Source organism: Polypterus senegalus, chromosome 2, assembly GCF_016835505.1.
Source record: "Polypterus senegalus isolate Bchr_013 chromosome 2, ASM1683550v1, whole genome shotgun sequence".
NCBI lineage: Eukaryota > Metazoa > Chordata > Cladistia > Polypteriformes > Polypteridae > Polypterus > Polypterus senegalus.
The window spans coordinates 279,880,913-279,908,753 of record NC_053155.1 but is presented as its reverse complement, the minus strand read 5'-3'; the positions used below and the strand labels follow the sequence as shown (position 1 = coordinate 279,908,753).

Below are 27,841 nucleotides of genomic sequence, written 5' to 3'. Positions count from 1 at the left end.
CATTTTAAATACCTACACATCGATTTATGTTCAGAGCACTAGATAGGAACCACCGGATCTGATTAACACAGCCATTGCTTTTGATAATTTAGAGTACTTTAGCTTTTGATGGAAGACTTTAAATTTTTGATGGGTGATCTTGTCAAGAAATAAATGGCAAGCAGGAATGGTTGATAAATGGCACGGGTGGGGTACAGCAACACCCTACGAAAGAAAGGGAAGCATCTACAGGGAAAGCATATGTTATCATTCCAGTGAAGAAGGAGGGTGAACATGCCCCATTTGTAGCTGTTAAGTAGGCAAGACATCAACATGTGTGTGACAAGAAGAGATAGCAAGGAGGATGCATGCAATTCTCCATCAGGACACTAGGCGGCAGACACTCCAGCTATTGTCAAGGTTGCTTGTTCCTCCTCTAGTTGAGACAGTGAAGTAAGGTTAGTGGGGGATGCCAACACTTCCTCACTAGTAGATGACATATAGTATCCGAAGGGAAAAGATGGGACTGTGAGTTCCCTCAGAAGCTACAGGCAGCCAGGACCTTGCTCTAGAGACCTGCCCATGTGGGGCCTGTGACAGAATCATAAAGGCACAATCACCAGGAATCATTAGAAGGAGTTCTAGCCTGGTGTCCCTCAAGCAAACTATTCTGGATTTGAGATAGAAGGAGTGTATATCCATCTTCATACCAAAGTCCAATATTTTTATGCAAAGAAGAAGAAGGAGAATGAGTGCTCATCTGGCTGGAGGAAGATTTGCCATTTAACACAGAACAAAACAGGAGGTAAATAGGAAAGTTTCAGCACATTTAAATTGGGCAGCTAGACAAGGCACCCTGGGTAAGCTCAAAGGTAACTCAGTGGTAACTAACTTAACTCAGAGGTTAAGGCAATCTCAGATTTGGTTTTGCTCTCCAATTCTTTTAGTTTTGCACTTTTTGATCTCTCTCCAAGTTTACCCTTTCTTGCTATTATTTGCATCTTATAAATATAGTGTTTTTGTATATCGTGCCCTCCTTGGGTTTACTCTAAGTATGAGGGCCACTACAATAGAACCCACTCATTGTGAAATATATAATAAAAAGATTGAGTATCAATAAACAAATATTAGAGAAGGATGGTTTAAATCTTTTTTCTTGTGCTTTAACAATTATTATGTTTTGTGACATTCAGTGCCCTAAATCATTTCTGAGGTTTACTAATAGATAGCAGAGCATAGTCTCATTTGCAGAACTTGCTTTTCTCATTATGGGTGTCAGAGTTCATTCCAACAGCAGGAATCAATAATGGATTTGATGCAGTGCTCCCTTGTATAGTCGGTCAGTGAAAACCACACAAATTCAGCATTGATAATCAATCTAACATGCAGGTCTTTCGGATATGAGGATATTTAGAAAAAACACACACAGACATATAAACAACCTGGAAATGTAATATATGCAGAGATTGGATTAACATTAATAACTGAATCCAGGTCTGTGGAGCTGTGAGGACACACAGGATGTATCTTGTAAAACAATATACTAATAACTTGAAAATAGCCTGCACATGTTACCTCAGATGCAGCACACTGTTGTGCTGATTTTTTTTTTAATGACTAAACTTGCTTCAGCTCAGAAAGTTTCTGTTCCTGAGGTGATGGAGCTGCAAGCAGAATGTTAACTAGATGCTATTCATAAGATGACTCACAGATTGAGCAGTGAGGTGATTCAGCTGGGACATGACACATAGATTAATTCAGATCTAGGACTTCCATTTTTTTTACTTAATTAACAGGTAGCGTGTATGTTTCAGTTACAACTTTTAGTGGAAACAGAGATTTATTCAATTCTCATACATTGTAAAAAATAATTAGAAAGACTAATGATAAGACTAATTTCCTATGACTTCAATTACTATAAGAAGATGTCATCAGTTAAGATGCATAAATGTTTGATTTTGCTTAAGGCAATATCAAGATAGCCACTGATAAAGACTAATTATTAATTTTCACCAGGATAAAAATTCATACAGCATATAAGCTTATATCTCCTTGTCATTTTTAATTTAACTTATTTTTTGTTAATTTTAATCATAAGTTATTGTCAGTTATTATTTTCTCTAATCAAATAGAAATAACTCACACTATACTAGAAGCACACATTAGATTTTCATTTGTGTTAAGAACAAACAGAAATCATACCTTAAAATATAACAAATTGCACACATTTATCATACTTCAAACTAATGTCTTTTATTTTTTTTTGCAAAGTCTTTTTACTTTTTACTCTCTTTCCATTTTTCAACCTAAGACCCATAAGAAAGGATAAATCTACATTACCAAGCAATCATACTGCAGATGCAGAGTTCATGTACAGCCTTGTAATGTATGATTTGTCACACCACATCATTTTCAATATACAGAAAATGTTCCCCCTTGACTGGAGCTGATTAATTGGATATATTCTGTGCAGTGCAATGGACTGACGTCCCAGATACGTTTGGTCCCTTCCTTGTACCTTGTTTTGCTGGGATAGGTTCAATTCCAGGGGTATATTTCAGAAATAAACAGATAAATAAACAATACAATTATGCAGTAAATTAATACTTAAGAATAGCTATAGTGTAGACACGCATACCATTTTAGATCTTTCAATCAAAGCTTGTAAAATTAAAAATAATGCACAAAATTTTAGAACAAACATTCATAATAAGGGGAAAAGGGTGTTTTTTTCTTTTTTTACCACTGCTTTTACCACTTTGACTTTTTGTTTTGTTTTATATTTTTTTTCAAATTCCCTGATTTTTCTTGTAGATTTTGACATTAGTTGATGTATAAGCTCTGCAAACCTTTTCTGTTTAGTTGCACCTTTTTGCCTGGGCAATATATATATATATATATATATATATATATATATATATATATATATATATATATATATATATATATATATATGTGTGTGTGTGTGTATGTGTGTTTGTTTGTGTGAAATAATGTTTTTTTTTAAAGAAAAGAATGAAGAAAGGTTTTGTATGACAACAACCATATACTCTTTGTTGAAGCATCACACTCCTTCCTGTGGGGGAAATGTCATCTAATGTGACTCCTCATGTCTTCCTCCCATAAACCCTTTAAACTAAAATGAGTAACCATTCTCTCCTGTCCCCAACACAAATGTTACAACCTGTGTACTTAGCTCAATCTTCTAAAGAATCTGGAAGAGGAAGTTTTATAAAATATTAAAGCACTTATCTGTAAAGTACAACATGACTCCTGAAACAATACTTATTGCCCCATAAGAATATATGCTAACTTATTGAAAAACTATCCAATACAGACTTAAACCTGCTCATTAGGAGAAATTCTAAAACATCTGTGTAATAAAACACTAAGGTATGTACGTGTGTCCAGTCCCTATGGACAATCTGATTGTTTAGTTTAGCTTTGGTGATGTGATTGAAAGAAGCAGTGCAAGTGCGAGACATACGAGGAGACGTAAAGGCATAGGAAGCATTGTGTGCAAATCCGACAGTGACAGGCATGCTGAGAGTTGCCTTCAAAGATGGGAAATATAAAAGTGGACAGGAGACAAGTAAGGTGGCACAAAATGACAGAGTCGGACAAGCAGGATTTACAGAAAACACACTCAACAAAGGGAGCGCCAGCCAAGAGAGGTTAAGACACATATCAAGTGTGTTATCAAGGACAGGCACTGAAGGCACATATAGGGCAAGAGATACAAATATTTTAAAACTTATAACCTGTCTTCAACATGTCACATGGCTAGTATGACTATAACAACTCTAGATATTACAAATGCATAACAGCAAAAAGAAATTTTAGCAAACATTTCAGAAAACAAGTATTTTTTGCATTGTCTTAACTCTAGTTCATTTAATCTTTGCATATTTTAATTTCTGAGCATTTTTTAATCCCCAATACACTAGGCAACCCTCGCAGAATCTGTAGTGCCAGGGCATTACTCACTTCTTGTTACTAATCTATCTGAAGCACCAGTAACTTCAATGAACAAGTCCTCCAGTCTTCCTTTGTTATGGCCTCCCATCAAGGGAATATTTGAGATGTCATTCCAGATAGCATGTGAAACTCTTTGCAACATCTCCTGGAAATCTGGTGTCTTTCTACAATATATTCTTAGACCTCTCGGTGAATTGTTTTAAAAAACCTGCATATGAGTAACATATAACTACAGTTACTTAGAAATTATATGAAATATTATCTGTCATCAAAGATAACTTGGTCATCAACAGTTTACAGCTGACAGATCATTGCCAAGCATAGAAATAATGACACACATACATTAAAAAGCATCTTAAGAAGTCAAAGTTAAAAACAAAAATCATTTAAGTTAAACAAAGCCTTGGGTTATTAACAAAAATGCCAAAATGGTATCTTCTGAAAATAGTGTGGATTTTTTGAAGAATGAAACACTTTTAAAAAATGTACGGTATCTTGGATTTGAAAATGTATGCAGTGTTATCCTAACCTTGTTTTTCTTATCTTAGCTTACTGTTTATCTTGGCAAAAGGGACTTTGTTGATCATGTGGACATCGTAGAACCTGTAGGTTAGTATGAATTTATTTTCTGGCACCATGCATAATACATGTTCTTTAACTTCCTGCCCAGAGAGAGCCCCTGAGATTCTGAATGTGGTGTAGTAGTTTTTTTTTTAAAAAAGGGGAAATAAAAGAAACATGTTTATTAATAAAATGACCAACATGCTTTGTGTTTCATCTCAAAAAAATATATTGTACATTACATTGCAATCCAAAAAGTGAGTCAACAATTTAAATCAGTCATGGGTATTTTTACAAAAGTATGTATTTGGTTATTTAATGTTTTTTAATATTTAAACACATTCATTAAAAAGAACTTCCTTTATAGATTTAAAACTTCGCTGAATGTTCAAAGTTTTTGTTAAGGGAATCAGGAAACTGATGAGCTAAAATTGAAGCTGTGCAGTACAGACCTATGTGAGACTATGAGATATTCCCACACAGACAGTGGAACATAAAATATGGCTTTTTATTTGCCTTAATTTTTCAAGTTTATTTCCCATATTCTCAACAAACTGCATAGTATGTTAACTAGGGTCTAAAATTATTCCTGTATGAATTTTCACTATTAAGGTTGCTTGATGGTTTCTGCCTAGTGCTGCTAAGGACAGGTTATATTCAGTGTGTGAAGCAGCCCATGGTAATCCAGAGGTCATTAGGGTTGAACACTAAAATCTTACTTCTGGTACTATGAAATGTACAAAAAATAGATATGGACAATGGTATTATTTATGATATACAATTTTAGACAGATTATTTCATTATACCTCGATATGCAATCTGCAAACAAAAATCACACCAGTATTTCATAGAAAATCCACTTTTTGTTACATATATGCAATTTGATTCTGTCTGTCAAAAACTGCTGCAACTCCATTCTGACTTTTTACCTCTGAATGTCATGTCTATTATAGTACGCGCTGATCTCCCATCAGCCCTTGTGTACTTTTGTTGACTACTGGGTATTGAAATCCTGTCATTAGCACTGTCACAAGTTCATCGAAATAACAAGTTTGTTTATTGAACAATTTACAGCAGCACTGTACTCTAAGAGCCTCACAAAACTGAGTATTTCACTTTCCCATTTTCATGGGTCACAGGAAACGTCTCCAAATCTGATGCTGTTACTAACCTGAATTCTGTTTGTATTATTGTATCAGCAGTCAATGTAGCACTGTTCGTTGATGAGGTTTCTGATTTATTTGCTCTCTAAGAGGTTTTCTACCCCCTTATTGATCTCTCCTGATTTAAAGGAAGTGCTCTCTTTCCTGGCCAGTGAGCTGCTGACGCTCAGATATCTAGCTTAACCCAGCCAGCTGCCTCAAAGTCACTTCAAGCCAACCACCCTGTGAACTGCTTGCATATAGCAGCCTTCCAGTCCTGCCTGTTAGGATCTTATGGTACTCTGTTACATTTTCTTGCAGAAATAGGCACAGAGAAATTTATAAGACTATAACATTTTTTTTTTCATTTTTTTACTGTCTGTCTTGTCCCACAATTTTGATTTTTAGGCTTTCAGGCAATCCACAGCATTTCTTAGAGGATCCCAGATCACCCAAAAAAACCCTATTGAGAAAACGGGCAGCATAAGGAAAGCTACATCATTTAAAAAATTGTACAAGTGTACCATGGAAAAAATAGTAAACTATCCAATCCTTCGTTATCTAACAGAAAGATATACAAATACAGCACTTCATTTGTATATTTATATTGTAAATTACATTTACGGTCTGAAAATCCTGTAAATAGTATTTTTACAGGAAACCCACTTACTAAGTAAGGATCAGTTCCGGCTGCAAAAAGACTGGACTGGTCAAATGTTCCATTCTAGTTTTACAAAGAAAACTAGAGGGGTGGGAATTCTCATACATAGAACAGTACCATTTGTAGCATCAGATGTAGTATTGGATCCTGAAGGGAGATATGTGATGGTCATGGGAGACTTATCTAACTGTAAAATGATTTTGATAAATGTTTATGCACCTAATGTTGATGATAAGGAATTTATACAAAATTTATTTGCATCCATTCCCAATCTGAACACTCATAAACTTATAATGGCTGGGGACTTTAATTGTGTTTTAAATCCACTTTTAGATAAGACTTCCTCCACAGGGGAACGGCAACTAACACCGCAAAGATAATTACAAAGTTTATAACTGATCACAACATATCAGATCCCTGGAGGTTTTTAAACCCAAATTCAAGAACATATTCTTTCTACTCACCAGTACATCATTGCTACTCAAGGATTGATTACTTCTTTATAGATAATAACTTCTTGCCTAAGATTAAATCTTGTAAATACGATGCTATTGTTATTTCAGACCATGCTCCGATGATCTTGGAGCTGAAATTACTAAGCCCCATACACTCACCCCGCAGATGGCGCCTCAACCCGCTTCTATTAGCTGACGAGAATTGTACTGAATTTATATCCAAACAAATCGAATTCTTTCTAGAGACAAATACATCCCCTGAGATCTCTGCAGGAATACTCTGGGAAACTCTTAAGGCCTTCTTAAGAGGACAGATTATCTCATATCTTTCCCACAGAAATAAATCCGCGAAGAAAGTAGCAGAGATAAAAGCGAAATTACTAAAATAGATGAAGAACATGCCAGACTACCAAGCGAGACTCTACATAAGAGGAGGCAGGCTCTACATTCAGAATTAAACCTCTTGACAACTAAAGAAACTGAACAACTAATTTACAAATCCAGACATCATTATTATGAACATGGAGAGAAAGCTAATAAGCTTTTAGCAACAAATTCACAAGCAAGATGTGCATAACGCAATCTCGGTAATTACTAACACTAACGGAGATAAAATCATCGAACACAAAAATATAATGTACACTTTTAGAGACTACTATAAATCCCTATATACTACTGAGTTTAAAGAAGACAATATACAATCTAATGCATTTCTGGATAAATTACAGATACCACAAATTGACGCTTTTAGTGTGGAGGAACTCGATAAACCTCTGTCATTATCAGAATTACTGGATGCTATAAAGTCACTCCAAGGTGGAAAAGCAGCAGGCCCTGACGGCTACCCTGCAGAGTTTTACAAGAAATTCTCCGCTCAGCTAGCTCCCTCCTATTAGCAACATTTACAGAAGCCAGAGATAACCAATCTCTTCCACAAACCTTTCGCCAAGCACTAATCACTGTCTTTCCAAAACAAAATAAGGACTTATTACAATGTGCATCATACAGACCAATTTCACTTCTGAATAACGACGTTAAAATACTCTCTAAAATCATAGCTAGAAGGATGGAGAAAGTGCTCCCCTCAGTAATATCACAAGACCAAACTGGATTTATTAGGGGCCGACACTTATCTTCAAATCTTCGACGCCTGTTTAATGTAATATACTCACCAACTAAATCAAACACCCCAGAAATATTATTATCATTGGATGCAGAAAAAGCATTGACATGATTGAATGGAAATACCTTTTACTATTTTGGAGAAGTTTGGGTTTGGCCCAACATTTGTGCATGGATTAAATTACTGTATACTAACCCAGAAGCTTCAGTTTGCATCAATAACATTTGCTCAGACTACTTTAAACTAGAGCGTGGCACAAGACAAGGATGCCCTTTGTCACCACTGCTGTTTGCAATTGCCATTGAACCACTGGCAATACATTGTCGAAATACTGATCAGATAAAGGGGATTAGCAGAGAAGGACTGGAACAGAAAATCTCATTATATGCAGATGACATGGTACTGTATATATCGGACCCAGAAAATTCTGTGCCTGCAGTCTTAGCAGCACTCACAGAATTTCAAAAGCTCTCTGGTCTCAGAATTAATCTGAATAAAAGTGTACTCTTTCCGGTGAATTCTCAAGCATATACTATTAGATTAGACACCCTTCCTTTTATCATTGCAGAACAGTTTAAATACCTAGGGGTAAACATCACAAGTAAACATAAAGCTCTTTATCAACAAAATTTCGTCGTCTGCATGGAAAAAATTAAACAAGACTTGCATAGATGGTCAACCCTTCATCTCACACTAGCTGGAAGAATTAACACTGTTAAGATGAATATTCTTCCTAAGCTCCTTTTTATTTCAAAACATACCAATATACATTAATAAATCGTTCTTTAAGCAATTAGATTCAACAATAACCTCATTTATTTGGAATTCTAAACATCCACGCATCAAAAGAGCGACCCTACAAAGACAAAAGGCAGAAGGCGGCATGGCTCTACCTAACTTCCAGTTTTATTACTGGGCGCAAATATACAGTCGATAAGAACCTGGACACAAATAGAAGAACATACACAGGCATGGACCGCAATAGAAGTAAAATCCTGCAGTACTTCTTTGTATTCCTTGCTCTGTGCTCCAATAAACACACGTTATCGGCAATACACTAATAACCCAATTGTGCTCCACTCACTTAGAATCTGGAACCAATGTAGAAAGCATTTTAAGACGGAGAAGCTTCTTTCTGTGGCACCCTGCAAAGAACCACCTCTTTCAACCTCACAAACATATGCAGTTTTAATATCTGGAAAAATTTGGAATTAACTTGCTTAGAGATCTTTATATAGACAACGTCTTTGCATCCTATGAACAATTACATTCCAAATTTAACATTCCAGCTACAAATTTCTTTCACTATCTTCAAATCAGGAACTTTGTTAAACAGAACCTTCCAGATTTTCCTCATCTTGCACCCTCATCCACGCTGGAAAAATATTGCTCAATTTCAAGGAGTTAGACTCCATCTCTACAATATATAAAATCCTTTTACAATCCCTTCCTTTCAAAGATCCAAGAGGACACTGGGAAAATGACCTCTCAATTAATATATCAGAAAAGGAGTGGAAAGTAGCAATGCAGAGAATTCACTCAAGCTCCATATGCGCAAAGCATACAATTATACAACTCAAAATTATATATCGAGCACATCTGTCTCGACTAAAACTCTCAAAATGTTTCCAGGGCATGATCCAACCTGCGACGTTGCAACCAAGCCCCAGCCTCACTGGGTCACATGTTCTGGGCCTGCACCAAATTAACATTATTCTGGACAAAAATTTTTAATTACCTCTCAGACAGTCTTGGACTCACAATCCCTCCTAACCCATTAACAGCTGTGTTTGGGGTTCTTCCAGAGGGTCTTAAAGTGGAGAAGACAAACAAATTGTGATTGCATGCACTACACTGTTGGCACGCAGACTTATTCTGATAAACTGGAAGAACCCAAACTCTCCTCTTTTAAGTCAGTGGGAAACTGATGTGTTATATTATTTAAAATTGGAAAAAATCAAATACTCAGTTAGAGGATCTGTGCAGACTTTTTCAAAACATGGCAGGATCTAATCAGTAATATTTTGAAATAAGTTTATAAAGCACAGAGAATTTGTTGATTTAGGTATTTTTACAAGCCTTAAATTTTACACGTTTGGCTTGCTCTCTCTCTCAGGGGTGGGGATCGATCTGTTCTTAACATAATTCTTTTTTTGTAAAAACTTGATTGCTATGTATTGATTGTAATAAAATTAATAAATAAAAAAAAAAAAAAAAAGAAAATCCTGTAAATATAAATGGCCTCTTTACATTTAATGTTACTTTTAAACTGTGTGCTAGCAGTTGTACTTAATTAAAATGATTTTATCTCATTTACATTTCCTAGCTGATAAAAGTATTTCACATTATTGTAATATCATAACATTAATTCTAATTACTTTTATTACACAGATGGAGTGGTTTTGGTAGACCCAGAATACTTAAAGGAACGAAAAAGGTGGGTAGGATCACTCTACGATTTGCTCTCTTGATCTAACCATGTTGCAGCATTTCTGCCATAACAGAAAATTTGTAGCCGATTCCTTGTATTTAAGGAAATGTTTTATTATTTTTTTATAAACTCACTGTAAGAGCTGCAATGTAAGTCACCATTTAAAATCCTCCACTTGTCTGCATATTTTAAATCACAGTAATTGCACTGCATCTGAATTACTTGTTTTCTTTCAAGCAGTTCTTAGAAGATGTGATAATTAGGAGGTTGTTCAAAATATATTAAAAGAAATGACTGCAGTCTCACTAAACTATGCTTTTGTTGCTCTGCTTATAATTACCTGTTGTACGTTAGCTGCATGAAATACCTTCAGTTAAATAAAGCAGTATTTGCTTTCAGTTTGGCATGACTTATATATTGTATTCATTAACAATGTGACATTTTACCTTTAAAAATCAATGGTTCATTTTTATCCATTCCTGAATAAAAATTACATTTCTCAAAAACTAGCATAAAGTTCTGCTATAGAAACTCACCTGAAAAATTAAATATTTCTGTGCTCAATGATTTTTTTTAACTATGTCAACATTGTTTGTCAAAATAAGAGATATATTAAACATTTATACTCATATTTTCATTCATGGTAAAGTCTTTCTAAGAATTAAAAGCAGTCTACAGCTACATAACGTTTACAATTACTAGTAGACCCGGATTAGGTCCACTATTGGGGTGCTCTGATCAGCTTTATTAGGACCAATACTGACATTTTACACTAAGCTCCTGCTTAACTAGTGTCCCAAACTTGACAAAAGCCACAAAAAGGTTTGGGACAGCCTCCTGTATATTGTTTCCTGGCTGCAAAATTAAATGGATAATTGTACAAAAGTGTACACAGGTTGGAGTCCAGAACAGAACTGATCTGCTCATCACAAAGATGACGGCTTTAAGGGAGAGCAGAGGAAGTGATGTCATCAGTAAGGCCAGAACAGGAAGTAGTATCATTGGGTCCGGGACTGGAAGTGACATCATCTGTGGTACCGGGACCAGAAATGGTGTCATTGGGCCCAGGACCAGAAGTGACGTCATCGGGGCATAACTGGTCAGGTAATTTCCCGTAACTGGTCTGCAGAGAAGTAAGAGAAACCTTCTGGTATGGCATAGAATTACTCTCATTCAGGCCCTTTAGCTGACTCCCATGTGCACATGTGTGACACCAGACATGTAGAAGACTTGTGTATTTTTAAAATTAATCTATAGCCAACGTGTGTTACCTGTTACCTTCACAATGTTTATTAACAAAATGAAATTCTGTAGTCCTATCGTTCAGTGACCATATAAATACTAAAATAAATAATATTCCCTTAAAATAGTACTTTTTTAGCTAATAAAATATGTAATATGTAATGTAATAAAATGTACATATGGCATAAAAAATGCTTTGAATAATTAAAAGCTCTCATATTGTTTCATTTATTCTTTAACTAGCAAAATACCCGCGCTTCGCAGCGGAGAAGTAGTGTGTTAAAGAAGTTATGAAAAAGAAAAGGAGACATTTTAAAAATAATGTAACATGATTGTCAGTGTAATTATTTTGTCACTGTTATGAGTGTTGCTGTCATCAAGGATTTGATTATCATTATTTCTTTCAATCAGGTTCGTATTTAGAGGATGTGTTGTGTTCAAGTTATATTCTGTGTTTGTCAACTGTTGTAAAGATAACAGGTTTCATTCATTGAAGTGTTTAACAGGCATTCCCGGTATTAAGTTGTGGATTTGCCTGCGAGTATTTAGCCGTAGCCTGTCTATGAACTTAATTTAAACTTAAGCTTTACACCTTGCTTTCCTATTGATATGTCTACAAAGGCTTGTTCAGATTCAGAGGGTTGTTCCTTTCTTACTGCATCAATAAATAGCTTGGCTTCCTCTTTATCTGAGACATTATACACTGCATGCACGGGTTTACCTTTCTCAGTCCTGCAAAGTCAGCTCATGTGAGCTGCTCGGAGTAGATGCATCGAAGCTTCTCCGCAGTGCTTGTGCTATCTTGTGCAATCTCGCGATGTCCACAGCTTTATTTAATGTTAGCTCAGACCCGGCACTTAAAAGTTTCTCTCGCACTTTTGCTGAGTTTGTGCCAAACACTATTCTATCCCTGACCATCTCATCTTCATTTGCATAAGCACAGTCCTTTACCAGCAATTTTAACTTCATTACAAAGTGATGAAAAGTGTCGTTTATACCCCGCGTCCTCTCATTAAACTTGTATCTTGCGAATGTCGTATTCGTCTTAAGCATGACAAACGCCAGCGGCAGCGTGTCTATGAACCTAATTTAAAGTTAAGCTTTACACCCTGCTTTCCTATTCATTTGCATAAGCACAGTCCTTCACCAGCAATTTTAACTCCGTTACAGCAATTTTAACTCTGTTACGAAGTGATCAGAAGTCTCGTTTATATCCTGCATCTTCTCATTAAACTTGTATCTCGCGAATATCATATTCGTTGTAGGCATTACAAATGCCAGCGGCAGCCAGTCTATGAACTTAATTTAAACTTTAGGTTTGCAACATGCTTTGTTTCCGCAGTAGCTGCACATATGAATAAGCTTGTATGTGCCACTCGCTTCATATTCTTTTGCTGCCTTCTCAATTGTGTAATGTGTTTTTTGAACAGGTTTCATTCATCGGAGTGATCACTACCCAAATCGGTACTCTTGAATCTAAGATGTTTAATAGGCATTCCCGTTATTAAGTTGTGGATTTGTCTGCGAATATTTAGCGACAGGGTGTCTATGAACGTAATTTAAACTTAAGCTTTACACCTTGTTTTCCTATTGATATGTGTACAAAGGCTTCAGTGTTCAGCGTCAGAGGGTTGTTCGTTTCCTACTGCATCAATAAGCAGCTCGTCTTCCTCTTTATCTGAGTCATCACACACTGCATGCACGGGTTTACCTTTCCCAGGTCTGCAAAGTCATTTCACGTGACCCGCTCGGAGTACATGCACCGAAGGGTCTCAGCTGTGCTTGTGCTATGTCGTGCGATCTTGCGATGTCCACGGCTTTATTTAATGTTAGCTACGACCTGGCACTTAAAAGTTTCTCTCGCACTTTCAAACACTAGTCTATCCCTGACCATCTCCTCTTCGTTTGCATAAGCACAGTCCTTCACCCGCGAATATTTTGCGGCAGCGTGTCTATTGGATAGCTGCTGACGGATAGGCTTATATGGGCAGGCATTCAATTATGTGGGAGGCGTGACAATGAGGGACGCAACTCCGCCTCACACGGCAACCGAGCTGCAGACTATGGCCATATATACAGTATGTACGTAAGTAGGTTCCAGTTATGACCGTTACGTATTGAATTTCGAAATTAAACCTGCCTAACTTTTGTAAGTAAGCTGTAAGGAATGAGCCTGCCAAATTTCAGCCTTCTACCTACACGGGAATTTGGAGAATTAGTGATGAGTCAGTCAGTCAGTCAGTGAGTCAGTCAGTTAGTCAGTGAGTCAGTCAGTGAGGGCTTTGCCTTTTATTAGTATAGATGTACTTATCTTAAACAAAACTTAATTAAAAAAAGTAATTTTCCCAATTTGTCAAACAAAAACATACATATATTCTCACTCATTGATTCAATTAATTGATATTGGCAATTAAACACTACATAAGAGTAAATATACATACAGGCATAGGTTTTAGTCATTTTAATCATTAATTGCACTACTGCTTTTTTACAGTTTGAATATTTACTATATTTATACAGGTGTGTTTTTTCTTTTTCTTCAGTGTCCCAAATAGACATTTCTAACTCTTGATTGAAACATTTACAGGTAAAATAGACAAAATATGCTATTAAACTAATAATAATAATTGTTTACATTTATATAGCACTTTTCTCACTACTCAAAGCACTTTAATCAGTGGGGAGCCACTTCTACCACCATTAATGTGTAGCATCCACTTGGATGACGCAACGCAGGCATTTTTGTGCCAGAACACTCACCTCACATTAGCTATTAAGTGGTAAAGTGATGAGGGAGATAACTAGCCAGTTAAAGAGTGGGAATGGTTTGGGGGCCAGAACGACTAGTCCATAGAGGGCAATTTAGCCTGGACATTGGGATACACCCTGTTCTTTAGGGAGGATGCCTAGGGATCTTTAATGACCACAGAGAGTCAGGATCTCGGTTTTACATCTCATCTGAAGTACAGCACCATGTTTACAGCACAGTGTCCCCATCTCTGTATTGGGGCATTGGGATCCAAATTCTGACCGCAGGATAAGCCACTATTACTGGTCTTGCCAGCACCTCTTCCAGCAGCAACCCAAGTTTTTTCCTAAATGGTCTCCCATCCAATTACTGGCTGAGCCCGAACACGCTTAGCTTCAAGTGGATGACCTCTTCCGAAGTGCATCTAGTATGGCTGCTGGATATTATTTACTATTGTTTACTGTGCAGCAGTGTCAAATACAGTGGTACCTTGGTATATGTCTGCTTTGGAATAAGTCCAACTTGGTATACGTCCTGTTTGGACACAAAACATTTTGCTTGGTATACGACCTTTGTTTGGAATACGACTCGCGTGCTAACCTTGTTTACCTCTCTCGAGACAAAGCCACGACTGCCCACGAGCGTTAGTGCGCCAGTTGCTAGCATTCAGTGAACAACCCACGCTATAACTCTCTGTGAACTTTCACATGTGTGATATAGCGGGTCCACAGCTCCTGTCAAAGTCCAGCTTTAAAATAAATAATCACTGCGCTCACAGCTTGGTGAAGGGGCGTGGTGGTTATGTGGCTGAAGGTTGTCAGGGCGATTAGCGATGTGGGCGTTTCTCACCAAAGTGCACTTGTGAGGGACCGTCCGCATTCATGATTGTTCCTGGGGCTGCTTATCTTGATAAACAGAAGCGCGAGTCAGCTAGAAGGGGAGTAAAAAGAAAAAAAGACGGGAGGTTGAGTGAGTGAGTGAGAGAGAGAGGGCTGCTTATCTTGATAAACAGAAGCGCGAGTTGGCTTGAAGGGGAGTAAAAAGAAAGAACGGAGAAAGAGAGAGAGAGTGAGCGAGAGTGCGCATGGATGAAGTGGCTGAAGCAGGCAGAGCGAAGGTCAGCTGCAAGTAGGGCAACTCCCCAGTTGGGAAGCAGGCACCGGGCTTCTTCTTGTTTTTGTTTTAAAGAATGCTTCCTGCTCTATTTTAACTTTGTCGTTTTTAAGAAGACTTTTTTCTATTGTTTTTAACCTCCACGTTTCACTTCTGATTTTATGGATTATTTATTGGAACTTTGGAGACTGCACTTTAATTTGAACACCTTGTTTTGTTAATTGTTTTAATAAAAGCACTGTGCACTTTTTCACCATCCCCTTGCTTTGTTGTTACCGATGAGGTTAGCAGCGAGGCACATTACCGACGGTGTAGGATTCAAGGGCTCCCCGGCAGCAGATGGGAGCATACAGCAAACCTGCATCATCACAATGTGATTTTGTGTTTTTTTCATGTAAATTTGAATTGATTGTTGAAAAGTATGAAGGTGGCATGCGTATCCGGGACATGGCTGTTGCATACCGTTTGCCGAGAACGACGGTATCTATGATTGTGAAAAACAAAGATATTATTAAAAAGTAAAGTTAGGTAAAACTTTCATTTATTTCATCTAATTGCTTTTGTATTTATGTATTTTAGTATTAAGCAGTGTTTAAATTATTTTATACAACCCCATCAATGTATAATATGCCAATAGCAATAGGATTTTTTTTTTCATGGGAACGGATTAATCATTTTCACATTATTTCTTATGGGAAAAATTTGTTTGGTATACGTCCTGTTTGGTATAAGTCAAAGGGTCTGGAACGGATTAAGGAAGTATACCGAGGTTCCACTGTACTTCTTTATCTCTTGTTTTTCTAATTTAAATTGTGAGCAGCTGTACTTAAGAAATGCTCACTCACCATGCAAACTCAGACAAGCAGTATCTGTATATGTAATTCACTAATGGCATGCAAGACAGTGAGTGCAAGCAAGACAGAGAGACATGCCTGCCAACTCACAGAGCACCGCCCGTCAACTCTAAGACCATGGGATATGCTCGACAGAGCCCCGCCCGCCAACTCTAAGCCTCCTCTCGCATCATGGGATAAGCACGACAGAGCCCCACCCGCCAACTGTAAACCTCCTCTTGTGTCCTCCATCGCTCTTCAGGCATGCACACTGCTTGCTCATGTGCCTGCCCCCAACACATCATCAAACACATCCTCACTCGCTTTGGTCTGTGCTACAGTCTACATGCAGCTGTGAACCACGTTGATTGTTCATGTTGATAATTATGCGGCGTATGCTACGCCGCGGGTTGGCTAGTACATTTTAATTCAAGAACAAATTGAATTGTAGCTTGTCTAACATCTCATTGATTTCTATTTCTTAGTTATTATTCTACTTTCTTTAATGCAATGCTAATATTCTAATCTTTTCTCTCTCTCTGGTAAAGTTTGTCTTACTGCTGTCTTCACAGGAATTTCATTGCAACAAAAAAAGACGTTTGCTAGATCAACTACCACAATACCTCACGTAAAGGAGCACTACAACTAAAATAATGTAAAGCTTAAAAAAGCAGATGCTGAAAAAATATTTTTTGTGATCAGACAATTTACTGATCACCAGTCTATTCTTTTGTAGTGAAAATCGGCCAGTTTAGTTTGATGGCCAATTGATCAGACCATCACAATTCCTCACTCAACTTTCTCTGTTCAAGAGTAAAATAGTTCAGTTCTTTGAGCCTATCAGAGTAGGAAATGTCCTGGAATATAATTTGTTTTATATATTGTGATGGACAGCTGGAGCCTTTGCCCAGCTGGGATATCTCCTCCAGGACACGAGAGGGCAACTCCCCTGGTTTGTATATGTGCCACGGGATTGGAGCTCAACCCTGCTGGCGCCCATGGCAGCTGCCAAGGGGCACATGGTGAGTAGTGGAGCCCTGGAATGCAGCAGAACAAGAAGAAAAAGAAATGACTGAACAGTAATTGTGGCTAATTCGGGTACTGTGTGCAGTATTATAGAAGAAAAGCAAATAAAATGCGTGTGCTTGGAACCTGTGAGTCTGCGTGTCTGTCTGTGTCAGGGCTGATTTACAATAATATATATATACAGTATATATATAAAATATATATAGACAGAGAGTATAGTATAGCATTTATATAAAGTGTTCTTTTATAGTGTGTTTACAAGATCGGTATGCATATTCTAGATACAGTTTCACTATTAAATTCTTTTTAAGTCTGAATCGCTAAATTATTAGGTGGTCACCCATCAGATAACACCTGTGGTTGGTCAACCAGTTGGCAAACATCCACCACGTCCTCTCAGTTGCGAGAAAGAGATTATAGATATGTGATTCAGTATCTGTCAAATAAAACAAAACAAGTTTCACCGTTATTGGGGCTCATCAGGTGTGCACACTTTTGCATCCCCTTATGGAGATCAAACCTCTGATGTCAGCAGTTGGTTTGCTAATTACATTGTTTTAAGTCTGAATCACATGAGCACAATGTACTTTGATTTATATTCAAGCATTTGATCAATTTAACCTAACATTTAAGGTTATCCAGTAGTGATGTCTGCATCTCAGTTTGTAGGCAATCCGTGGGTGGATTAACATTTAAGGTTTTTATTTAGTTGTGTATACATAAGAAATTATACATTTTGCCTCAGATGTATCAAAAACAGACAGCAATAAAGCAAATCATTTGAAAAGAATACTTTGTAAACTAACTAATGTTTTGAAAGTAGGGCTTTACCCAGACAGTACGAAAATACATGTGAAATACTCTATACCCCTAAAAATGTATTACTTCCAATACTTCTTATTTAAAATCTGTGTGGCACTGAGAAAACAGGAAAGTCTGGAGCTGTTTGTGTAGGTCTTTAAAGCAAATACTCCCTGATTTAGAGAAATATACATTTTGCATGGAATTGGTGTCTATCATGAGCTGAAATGATTTTCAGTTTCTTTAACATCACCCTCTGACACTTATCACATCATCCACATCAGCTCCAATAGGTTTGGCTTAATGTTTCGTACTCTGCTGAAGCTTTTTTTAACCTCCTTGACTTTAACTCAGAGTGAGATTCAGGTTCAGAATTCTTTGTTAAACTCAGGGTGATGTATAATGATCCTCTTTACAGAGTTAAGCCCAATTAATTCTCGGGACAGTATTCTCCTGTCATCTAGTGGACAAAATAATACCATGCTGCAAAAAATCATGAATATCTCTGTATTTTCTGCAACTTTATGGTAATCTTATGGCCACTCATCAATGTTCATGCGTGGAGCAGAGCCTTCAACCAAAAACACAACGGTAAATGAAAAACTGTAAAGCCAGGTTTTACAACAAACCAAAACTGAACCATTGCTCAAACTGAGTGATTGTGTTGATGATGTCAATTGGTCATCAGATGTTGACAAGGATGGTGTAATCGTACCTGTGTGGCAAAAAAGGCAAAATGATTGTAATCAAGTTCAAGGACAAGAAACACGTTAGTTCAATAAGCACTACTCGCAATGCAGCAACTGTCAACATTTGTGTCGGGTGAAATATGGAATTCACTAAGCCTTGCGTTGCGGTAACCTACAATAACACAATGGGCATGTCAATCGAGCGTATCAGACACTGAGATTCGCAAGAAACAGAAAAAAATTTGTAACAAAAGTGGGAAAAGAAACACGCTTCTACTATCCTGATTGCAACAATGTGCTGTGCATTGAAGACTGTTTCAAAACATGTCATTAAGTATGTGTACTAAATCTTCGTCAGTGCAACAGTGGACACTAGACATGTTTCCTACTGTATTTATGTTTCCATTTTGGTATATGTTTCTGCAACACGTGATAACATTTTTCAAGTTGAAAAACATTTAATGATTTTAGCTCACTTTTCTGGGGGTAAACATAATGCTAAGGAGGCTAAACCTTGATTTCTCACAATTTTAAATTAGACAATTAAACTGAAAGCAATGACAGAAAGACATGTGTTTTTGTACTAAAACATTACTAAATAAACCACTTCCTGAATACTTTCTTGTGAACATAAATTGAATTTCCTCAGCAGTGTTTTTTACACTTCTTTTTACATAGTAAGGAAACTGGTCATTATCTTGAAAGGGATATCCAGCCATCCATCCATCCATTTTCTAACCCGCTGAATCCAAATACAGGGTCACGGGGGTCTGCTGGAGCCAAACCCAGCCAACACAGGGCACAAGGCAGGAACCAATCCTGGGCAGGGTGCCAACCCACCGCAGGGCGCACACAAACACACCCACACACCATGCACACACTAGGGCCAATTTAGAACCGCCAATCCACCTAACCTGCATGTCTTTGGATTGTGGGAGGAAACCGGAGTGCCCGGAGGAAACCCACGCAGACACGGGAGAACATGCAAACTCCACGCAGGGAGGACCCGGGAAGCGAACCCGGATCTCCTAACTGCGAGGCAGCAGCGCTACCACTGCGCCACCGTGCCGCCCGAAAGGGATATCTGTTTTATTAAATTATTTTTTTTATCTGATGCTAAAAGTATTTAATTGGAATACTTGTAGAAGTAAATTTTGCCAGTCTATAGTATTCAGAATGTTTGGCCTAGAAACCTTAGGAACTGGGGTAACGATTCACTGATTCCACAGCTAAGGGACCAGTTACAAAGCAAATAGAAAACTGATGAGAGCTGCTTTAAGTAGGACTTCAAGAGCCATCCTTATATGCAAGCTGGCCCCATTGCCCTTTTGGTTAGGACATGTAGCAAAGATTCCTCTACTTCAATTGTGCTGACTGCCAACCTAGTAATACATCTGGCGTTTACAGAAAGCACTTATCCTACTTGTGCATTTTGGATATTTAAGTCATTGGTTTCAAATCATGTGGCCCTTTTCTATTGGGAAGGTCACACCATTTTAAGAAACAAATTCCGTTATAGTTTTCAGACCTTTACAGACATGTTTTGTATTGTTAGCTTTAAACTATTACTTGAATTTTACCTTGTTTAAATTATTTGATTATCATCAGTGTAAAAAAATAGTCTTTTTTTCCTTTTCCTTTTGTTCCTTATTTTCCAAACCCTTATGTTCTTTTTCTGAAATGAGTGCTTTATATCTTTGGTGATCTATGCCTTCCTGGGTACACTTTGACAGTTTTCTTCTTAATGACTGCCACATAATTTCATATGCAGTGTTTACAGACAGGATACGTGGCCTCACTTCAGTGTCCATGAGGTTGGCAGTACATGATAATTAGTGCAGAGCAGGCACTCCAGTAGGTCTGCTACACTTTAATTGCACTAGTTGTGTTTTTTTATGTATGACATATTTTTCTTGTTTCAGTTTATTCTAGTGTTTAAGTAATAAATGAATAACAAAATGGTTTAATGCAGTCAGGACAAGTAAACACCAAAGATTTTTAATAACACCAGTATGTTGATCCTTCCAGTATTAATATTCATGCATTGATTTTGTGGCGGTATTGTTTCCAGTTTACATAATTTGAAATCTTATGTGATGCATGATTTTCTTTCCAGTTTTTGGATAGCTTTATACATTACTTCAGCTGTTGCTCCCACATCAGCTTGTGGCAGTACATATACAACTGTAACTATGATTTGTTGAAACTCACACAGTAAATAGTATGGACAAAGTCCAAGAGTGAGTAGTTTAATATTCAGAGGGCAATCTCTTACAGTGATATTAATACACCTTCTTTTATTACTGGATAAGTAGACCCTGCCATCTGTCTGCTTACAATTTAATTCAATTCATTTTTATTTAGCAGTCTTCACTAAGTGCAGGAACAGAGCGCTGTGACAAGTACTCAGGTAAAATGCAAGTTTAGGTTTTACAAATTACTAAATACAGAATTAGTACACATAAAGACACAGATTTGTTATAATACACAGGAAACCAAAAAGAAAATGTTTAACATAAATGGAAACTAACAATGTCTGTCCAATAATAAATTGTTGAACTATATCCAACAAAAACATTGGATCAGAGCTCACAGATGTAGGTCACTAGTTGCTGCACTGTATCTCTGTGTTTTTGTGCTTGTTTGGAGCTTTTTTTATCCATTTCTTTCATTTCCATTACAAATTAATTTGAGAGACATCTAATCCATGCAGGTGGCATTGTAATTGTTGTGCTGCTGCCTCGCAGTAGGGAGATCATGGGCTTGCATCCTGGTCCTCCCTGTGTGGACAACGATTACTGAGAAAAGTGTTATATAAAAGTAAAGAATTACTGTTAACAATTATTTTGCACAATATTTAATAATATTTATGAAACTTTCCAAACTGTAATTGCTACTGTCTATATTATTCACCATACTACTTGCAGAAGAAGACCCAGAAAGGTGTCTGCCGTTGTTAATCTACACTGCACTCAATAAGACAGTAAGACTCCATAATACTGTAAGTACTACTAGTATCCCAGGCAAACCTTGGAAATGAGAAAAGTCAGTCAATTGCCAATGATTATTATTGCAATTTATAGTCCTTATGGAATGAACTAAGTTGTATCTACAGGATAAATCCAAAAGCACCACGACATCTGTCTAATTTATTTTACTGACACTTAAGAATATTGATTTGGAGCCCTCCTTTTCCTTTAACTTCTTCTTTTGAATTTTTATAAACATTTGATGAATCGAGAATTTGCCCTTGTTTCTGGTTTTTGCTATTTGGTTTAGTAGACTTAGTCTTGTGTTTTGTTTATTTGCTTTTTTCGTTCTTACATTGTATTTTGGTTTTCCATTAATGATTTTCTATTTACTTTTGTGATTTACAATTTTGATACTTTAATTTAAATTAAATTAAAATTTTCTTTTACAAATATTTGAAGATAATATATCTCCTCCACTCATGTTGTCTCTTAATTAAAGACTATAGTGAATGGAATAGCTCATGTAAACAGAAACAATTGTAAATAATGATCTGTTCAAGGTGGAGGCAGCGTTGCATTTCCCAGTTCACAACAAGAAGTGAATTGTCTGCCTGATGTTAAACTACATCCACCGATGGAAACACTAAATCTTTTCAGTGTTATTAATAACATTCTAAGAAGGTAATAGATTTGTCTGAAACTATTCCGTACTTTTTCTCATGCTATGTTCTCTTTTTTCATTACCTTCTGGCTATGCAAAATTCAACTAGTAGTAATGTGATAAGATTTGTAATATACATTTAAAAAGATATGTTTAATTTTAAAAATTTTAGTGGATGCACTTCTATGCACTTCTAAAGAGAGCTTTTCAATCAGTTTTATTAGTACATCCCTTTTTATATAACAGCTATTTAATCAGAGGCAAATTCCTTTGGTTAATTGAACCCCACAATTAATCAGGAACCTAAAATAATGGTTCTTTGTCAAAGAAAGAGATCTGTGTTATTGTGTGCATGTGATCAAAATATAGTTGAGAAATAATATTTTGATGTATTGTTTATACTTAATACCGTTCTGACTAATTTTCTTAATAAACATCCCCATTATTTTATTTGTTTGAATAACTACAAATTGAGAACAAACGGAATCTGCCAAATATAGAAAATCATTCTCTTAAACTCAGCTTAAGTGATTTTGACTAAGAATTTAGAGAAAAAATCGAAATCTGCATAGGCAGTGCAGGACTACTGTGATAAATTGCTGAGAAAAACTCTTCACTCTTCACTATTTCACATTTACATGTAAGCACGTATACCCTTTATATTTACTGCAATAGAATGCTAAAATGATTTAGTTTTTTTTTTCAATGGCACCTGTGGAAGAAGTTGGTAAACACTGACCTATTAATATGTAGGCACAATAAGGAAATCTACATACAGTATATCCATACATATAATATATACTAAATAATAAAAAGAAGCATGGTTAACAAGATAATTTGGTGTTTCAACATAGGAATAATGACTAAATTGAAATGTGAATGCAAGGTGTGGCCATCAATGTTTCTGCTGGTCAAGTGAAAAGTACTTCCTCTTGTCATCTTTTTCATGATATATGGAGCAAAAGAGGAGTTTGAAAGGACGAGAGATTATGTCATTCATGTTCAGGTGGTTCTTCCTCTATTCTGGGAATGGGAACAGAATGGAAACTGTTAATGTATACAGTGAAATTGTCGTGTCAGTTACCATGGTTCCTCGATTAAATTGGTTTCTGTTAGGCATTCATTATGTTCACTTACATGACATGGCTACCTTCTACTCCCCATCAACTATGAGGTTATGGACACGGCAAAAAACATCTATATTACCTTGAATTTATAGACTAGAGCTTCAAAAGCCATCTTGGTACCCATGGATTAGACTGTGTATCTGTGGCCATCCATTGTACAATAGTACATTAGTTGTGAAAAGGTCTTTTTAACAGCCAGGGCTTCCTTGTCCATGGCAGCATACCTATTTTCATATTTCATTAGTTTCAGACTGAGTTTCTGAAAAAAAAATACCCAGCACCAGTAACAACCTGACTGTACACTGCATTGAGACTGTTTTCAGATGCAATGGTCTGAAGAGTAAAAGACAAAGGAAAGTTAGGAGAAGCAAGAACAGACATGGTAGCTTTCTAAGGATAATATTTTTTGTTCATACCACAATATTATGAGCCCAGTTTTAGATAAGCTCTGGTAATGGTGCAGTCTGTAGTGAGCAGGTGGTGTGCTCCAATAAACTAATAAGAATTTGCAAGGTTATTTAAGGATTTAATTCAGAATTCTGAAAATATTTAATAGTGCAGAGCTGATTTAAATGCTGTTGCTCCAGTTACCTCACTTAGTGCAACTTCTGGAAAATACTTGCTAACAACTGGCCACAGTAACATAAATTTAGGGCACCCATAAGAAAAACAAAATGGTGCCACAGCATTTTCCAAAGAAATAGTAAAATAAAAAAGATGTACAAAACACATAACCTAAACTAAATTCTACATTTGAGAACCACGAAAAATATACCTATAGAAATTTTTATTTGTTTGTTAAAAACAGAAATTTCTCCACAAAGTGATTTGAACATGAAACTAACAGACTAAGTCAGGGGCAGGAATCAGGTTACTCCAGAAAAAGGAATGGTCTTAAGAGCCATACCCCTTCCAGTGAACAAAGTAATATTATGGGACCACATCTATAAGAATTCTCCTGACCTCATATTTCTCACTTTCCATCAACATATTATGGAGGAGGTGTAATTTTAGTCATCATATATTGACTGGAATGAACTGGTGTTAGTCTAAAGGCATGGACTAATAAATGGAATTTGAAATGACTTTATAAAGATATTGAATAACTTACAGAACCAATACACTTCAGAATTCTGCAGTGTCCAATATATTATGGACTACGTTTCCTGTATTTTATAGGTGGTTCCCAAGAGGTGGGGCCACCTGTCCATAAATATCACGGAACTTCCCTCAGCTGTATAAAGAATGAGAGAACACACTGTTCCTTGCGGTGCACTGTATACACTGGGTGTTGGTGAGTTCACTCTTGATTACTTCTGTGATTTTGATGTTTACTCGATTTTTACCTATTTGCTGTTTTTTGTTTGGAATTGTGTACTCGGGACTTGTTTGCCACTGAATTGCCAATATCTGAAGGCAACACCCTTTGCGTCTTTTGTGCTCCTTAGAGCTTTTTTTGATGCAGAAAATATTTGCATAATAAATTTATTTATTTTATGAAGATTTTTTCTTTGCCCTCTTTGCTACACAAGCCAATGTTTGATGTACCCTTACTCTTGTGGGGCTTTTTCCAAAAGTATTTTGGACCTTGAAGTATTGGGCAGTTACCAATTTTGAGGGCCTTTTCCCCAGCTACTTTGGAGGCCTTAATTTTGTGATAGCATCTGGAGAAACCCCTAGTTCATGACATAAACATTTTTCTTAAGCAGTGACAATAGGTACTGAAGACAGATCCAGCAAATGTGGTTTAAATCCATAACAACACTCAAAAAGCTATATTTTATTTGTTGAATCAAATAAAACATTTGTGACAAATCCCATCAAGGGCAACCAAGACTTCCAGTGTGACTGTAAAGAATTATCAATGTGGGTATTTCTCCAGCTATTGGGTTACCCTTTAGGTCTCTCCGTCAGACTGAGGACGGGACACAGAAGTCCAGAGTATTTGACAAATCATCTTGGCACAGACAAATATCCAAAAGTGAGATACAAATTGAGGTTCTTTATCAAGTGATATATTCAGGGAAATCATGAAGTGTGAAGATTTCAAAAATATGTTGCATAATGCATGTCTGGAACATTTGCATAGCTGTTATAAAGTGATTGTAATGGCTTCTCATGGCTTGCTTGAGAATTGGATTGGTTGTACTAGCCCAATAGGTAAATCAGTGGCTGCAACATGCATCACAACACAGAATGTATCTTATATATAAACGTCTACACGTTGAAGTGTGTGTGTCTGTCTGGCCCAGAAGTAAGAGGCAGCACGGAAGTACGAGGCTACAGAATGAAGCTCAAAGAAAGCGACTCTGTCGCCAAAGTAAAACCACAGACAAACGAGAGAAACCCGCTTAGTTGCTAATACACAAGCAAGACAAGCACGTCGGAAAAACAAAACCTCAGAAGAAAGAGACATTCGCTTAGCCACTAATACACAAGCGAGGTGAGCACATCAGCAAAACGAAACCTCCTAGGACAGAGATGCCCAGAGTAATTCCATTTAATTACCTGACATCTCTACATTTCAATTTTTTTTCTGACAATTTCAATAGTTTCTAGGACTCCGGGCTTTTTACAGCACGGGCTTACACGCTAGTTGTCTTATAAATGTTTCATGGGTGAATAAACATCTTGGTAGCATGCACCTATCATCCCTAAATTCTTTGGACACATAAAGCCTATCTGATGCCTGGCAATAAAAAAAAATAATTAGAAAGCATGGCTATAATTTACAAAAAGGAGCACATACCGTTTTTTTAGCTACAACAATATTTTCTGGTTCACTGGAGACCTTTTCTGTTTCAAATTTCCTAGAAAAAGCATCAGGTTTGCCACTTTTCTTGCCTGCTTGTTATGAAATTATAAAATTTAAATTTACAAAACAGATGTGGCCAAATCCTATTCTGAAGAGCCACAGTGGCTACAGGTTTTCAATCTAACTATTTTCTAAATAAGTGACTAGTTTTTACTACTAATTAACTTCATTTAATACTCCGACTCATTAAATCGGGGATGAGCAATATTGGTCTTGGAAGGCTGCATTGGCTTCATATTTTTGTCCCAATCAAATTGCTTCATAACAAATAATTCTTTGCTGATGAAGCACTTATGTTTCAAGTGAAATTTTTCGGCTACATTTTAGTTGTCTCTGTTGTTAAGATTTTGAACTCTTAATTGCTTATTTTAGTCTTTAAAAGCTGTATTCTTTATTTACACTGCTCCTTATTAGCAATAAGATGCAAATGACAAAGGAGCCAGCAGTTCTACATGTAGCTCGTCTCCATTTTCACCCATGTGTATTCCTCATTCGCTATTTGGTTTAATTAAGTACTGAGATAAAAACTGAAGAAAAAGTGAAGAACTGAACATTACTCATCTATTTTAGGCTTCAAATCACTTGGAAGATATTTGTATCATTAGAAAGGAAAAAATGTCTATGATTTAAGAACGTACTGACATGGCAGAGTTAAAACACTAACAAGCCATGAAATCAAATTAGATCTGTTATTGGTTAGGATTGGCTTCTAATTGAGCAACTGAGTTGGAACAAAAACTTAAAGCAACTGCAGCTCTAAAGGATTGGAGTTGGCCATCCCCGATATAAAAAATAGTGTCCAATAAGATTACCCAGCATTGAGTTGTTTTTTTGTAGGTGTGTGTCTCTCTCTTTTGCTCGCCTGTGTGTGTGTCTCTCTCTCGCGCGCCTGTGTGTGTGTGTGTGTGTGTCTCTCTCTCTCTCGTGCGTCTGTGTGTATCTCTCTCATGTGGACTGTAGCACAGATGGAAGCAACTGAGGCTGTGTTTGGTGAGTTGTTGCGTGCGGGCACATGAGCAGGCAGTAGACATGCCTCAAGAGTGACGGTGGACGCAGGAGGAGGGTTACAGTTGGCGGGTGGGGCTCTATCATGCGTATCCCATGTTCTTAGAGTTGGCGGACGGGGCTCTCTGTCTTGCTTGCGCTCGCTGTCTTGCCTGCCCTTAGTGAATTATATATATAGAGTCTGAGGTTGCTGCCATCATCAGCAGCACATCTGAGAAATTAAAAGTAATTGGAGACCAGTCCCATTTGGCTGTCTTCTTAAGAAAAAAGGGGGGAAAAATTAACAAATTAGCGAATGAATTGGGAAAGGAAATCAAGAAGGATAGTAGGAGCTCCAGTGAGAACACTGAATAAATTATAATACATGCAAGTTTGACTTTAAAGAGAAACCTTTCTGACTTCACTAACCTTTCTTCATTATGTGCTGGACAGACCATACCATTCAGCATTAATGAAGACATTAAAGTAGCATTTGAAA

The 27,841-nt window shown here is 36.9% G+C and overlaps 1 protein-coding gene across 2 annotated transcripts in view; it reads left to right on the top strand.

The window, feature by feature from the left end:
* arrb1 (arrestin, beta 1) overlaps positions 1 to 27,841 on the top strand; it is a 297,593-nt gene that overhangs the window by 202,268 nt on the left and 67,484 nt on the right. For both annotated transcript variants that reach the window (XM_039745638.1, XM_039745637.1), the window contains exons 4-5: positions 4,506 to 4,566; positions 10,291 to 10,333. In XM_039745638.1, the coding sequence (XP_039601572.1) occupies positions 4,506 to 4,566; positions 10,291 to 10,333 (104 nt within the window). The remainder of the gene's footprint in view (positions 1 to 4,505; positions 4,567 to 10,290; positions 10,334 to 27,841) is intronic.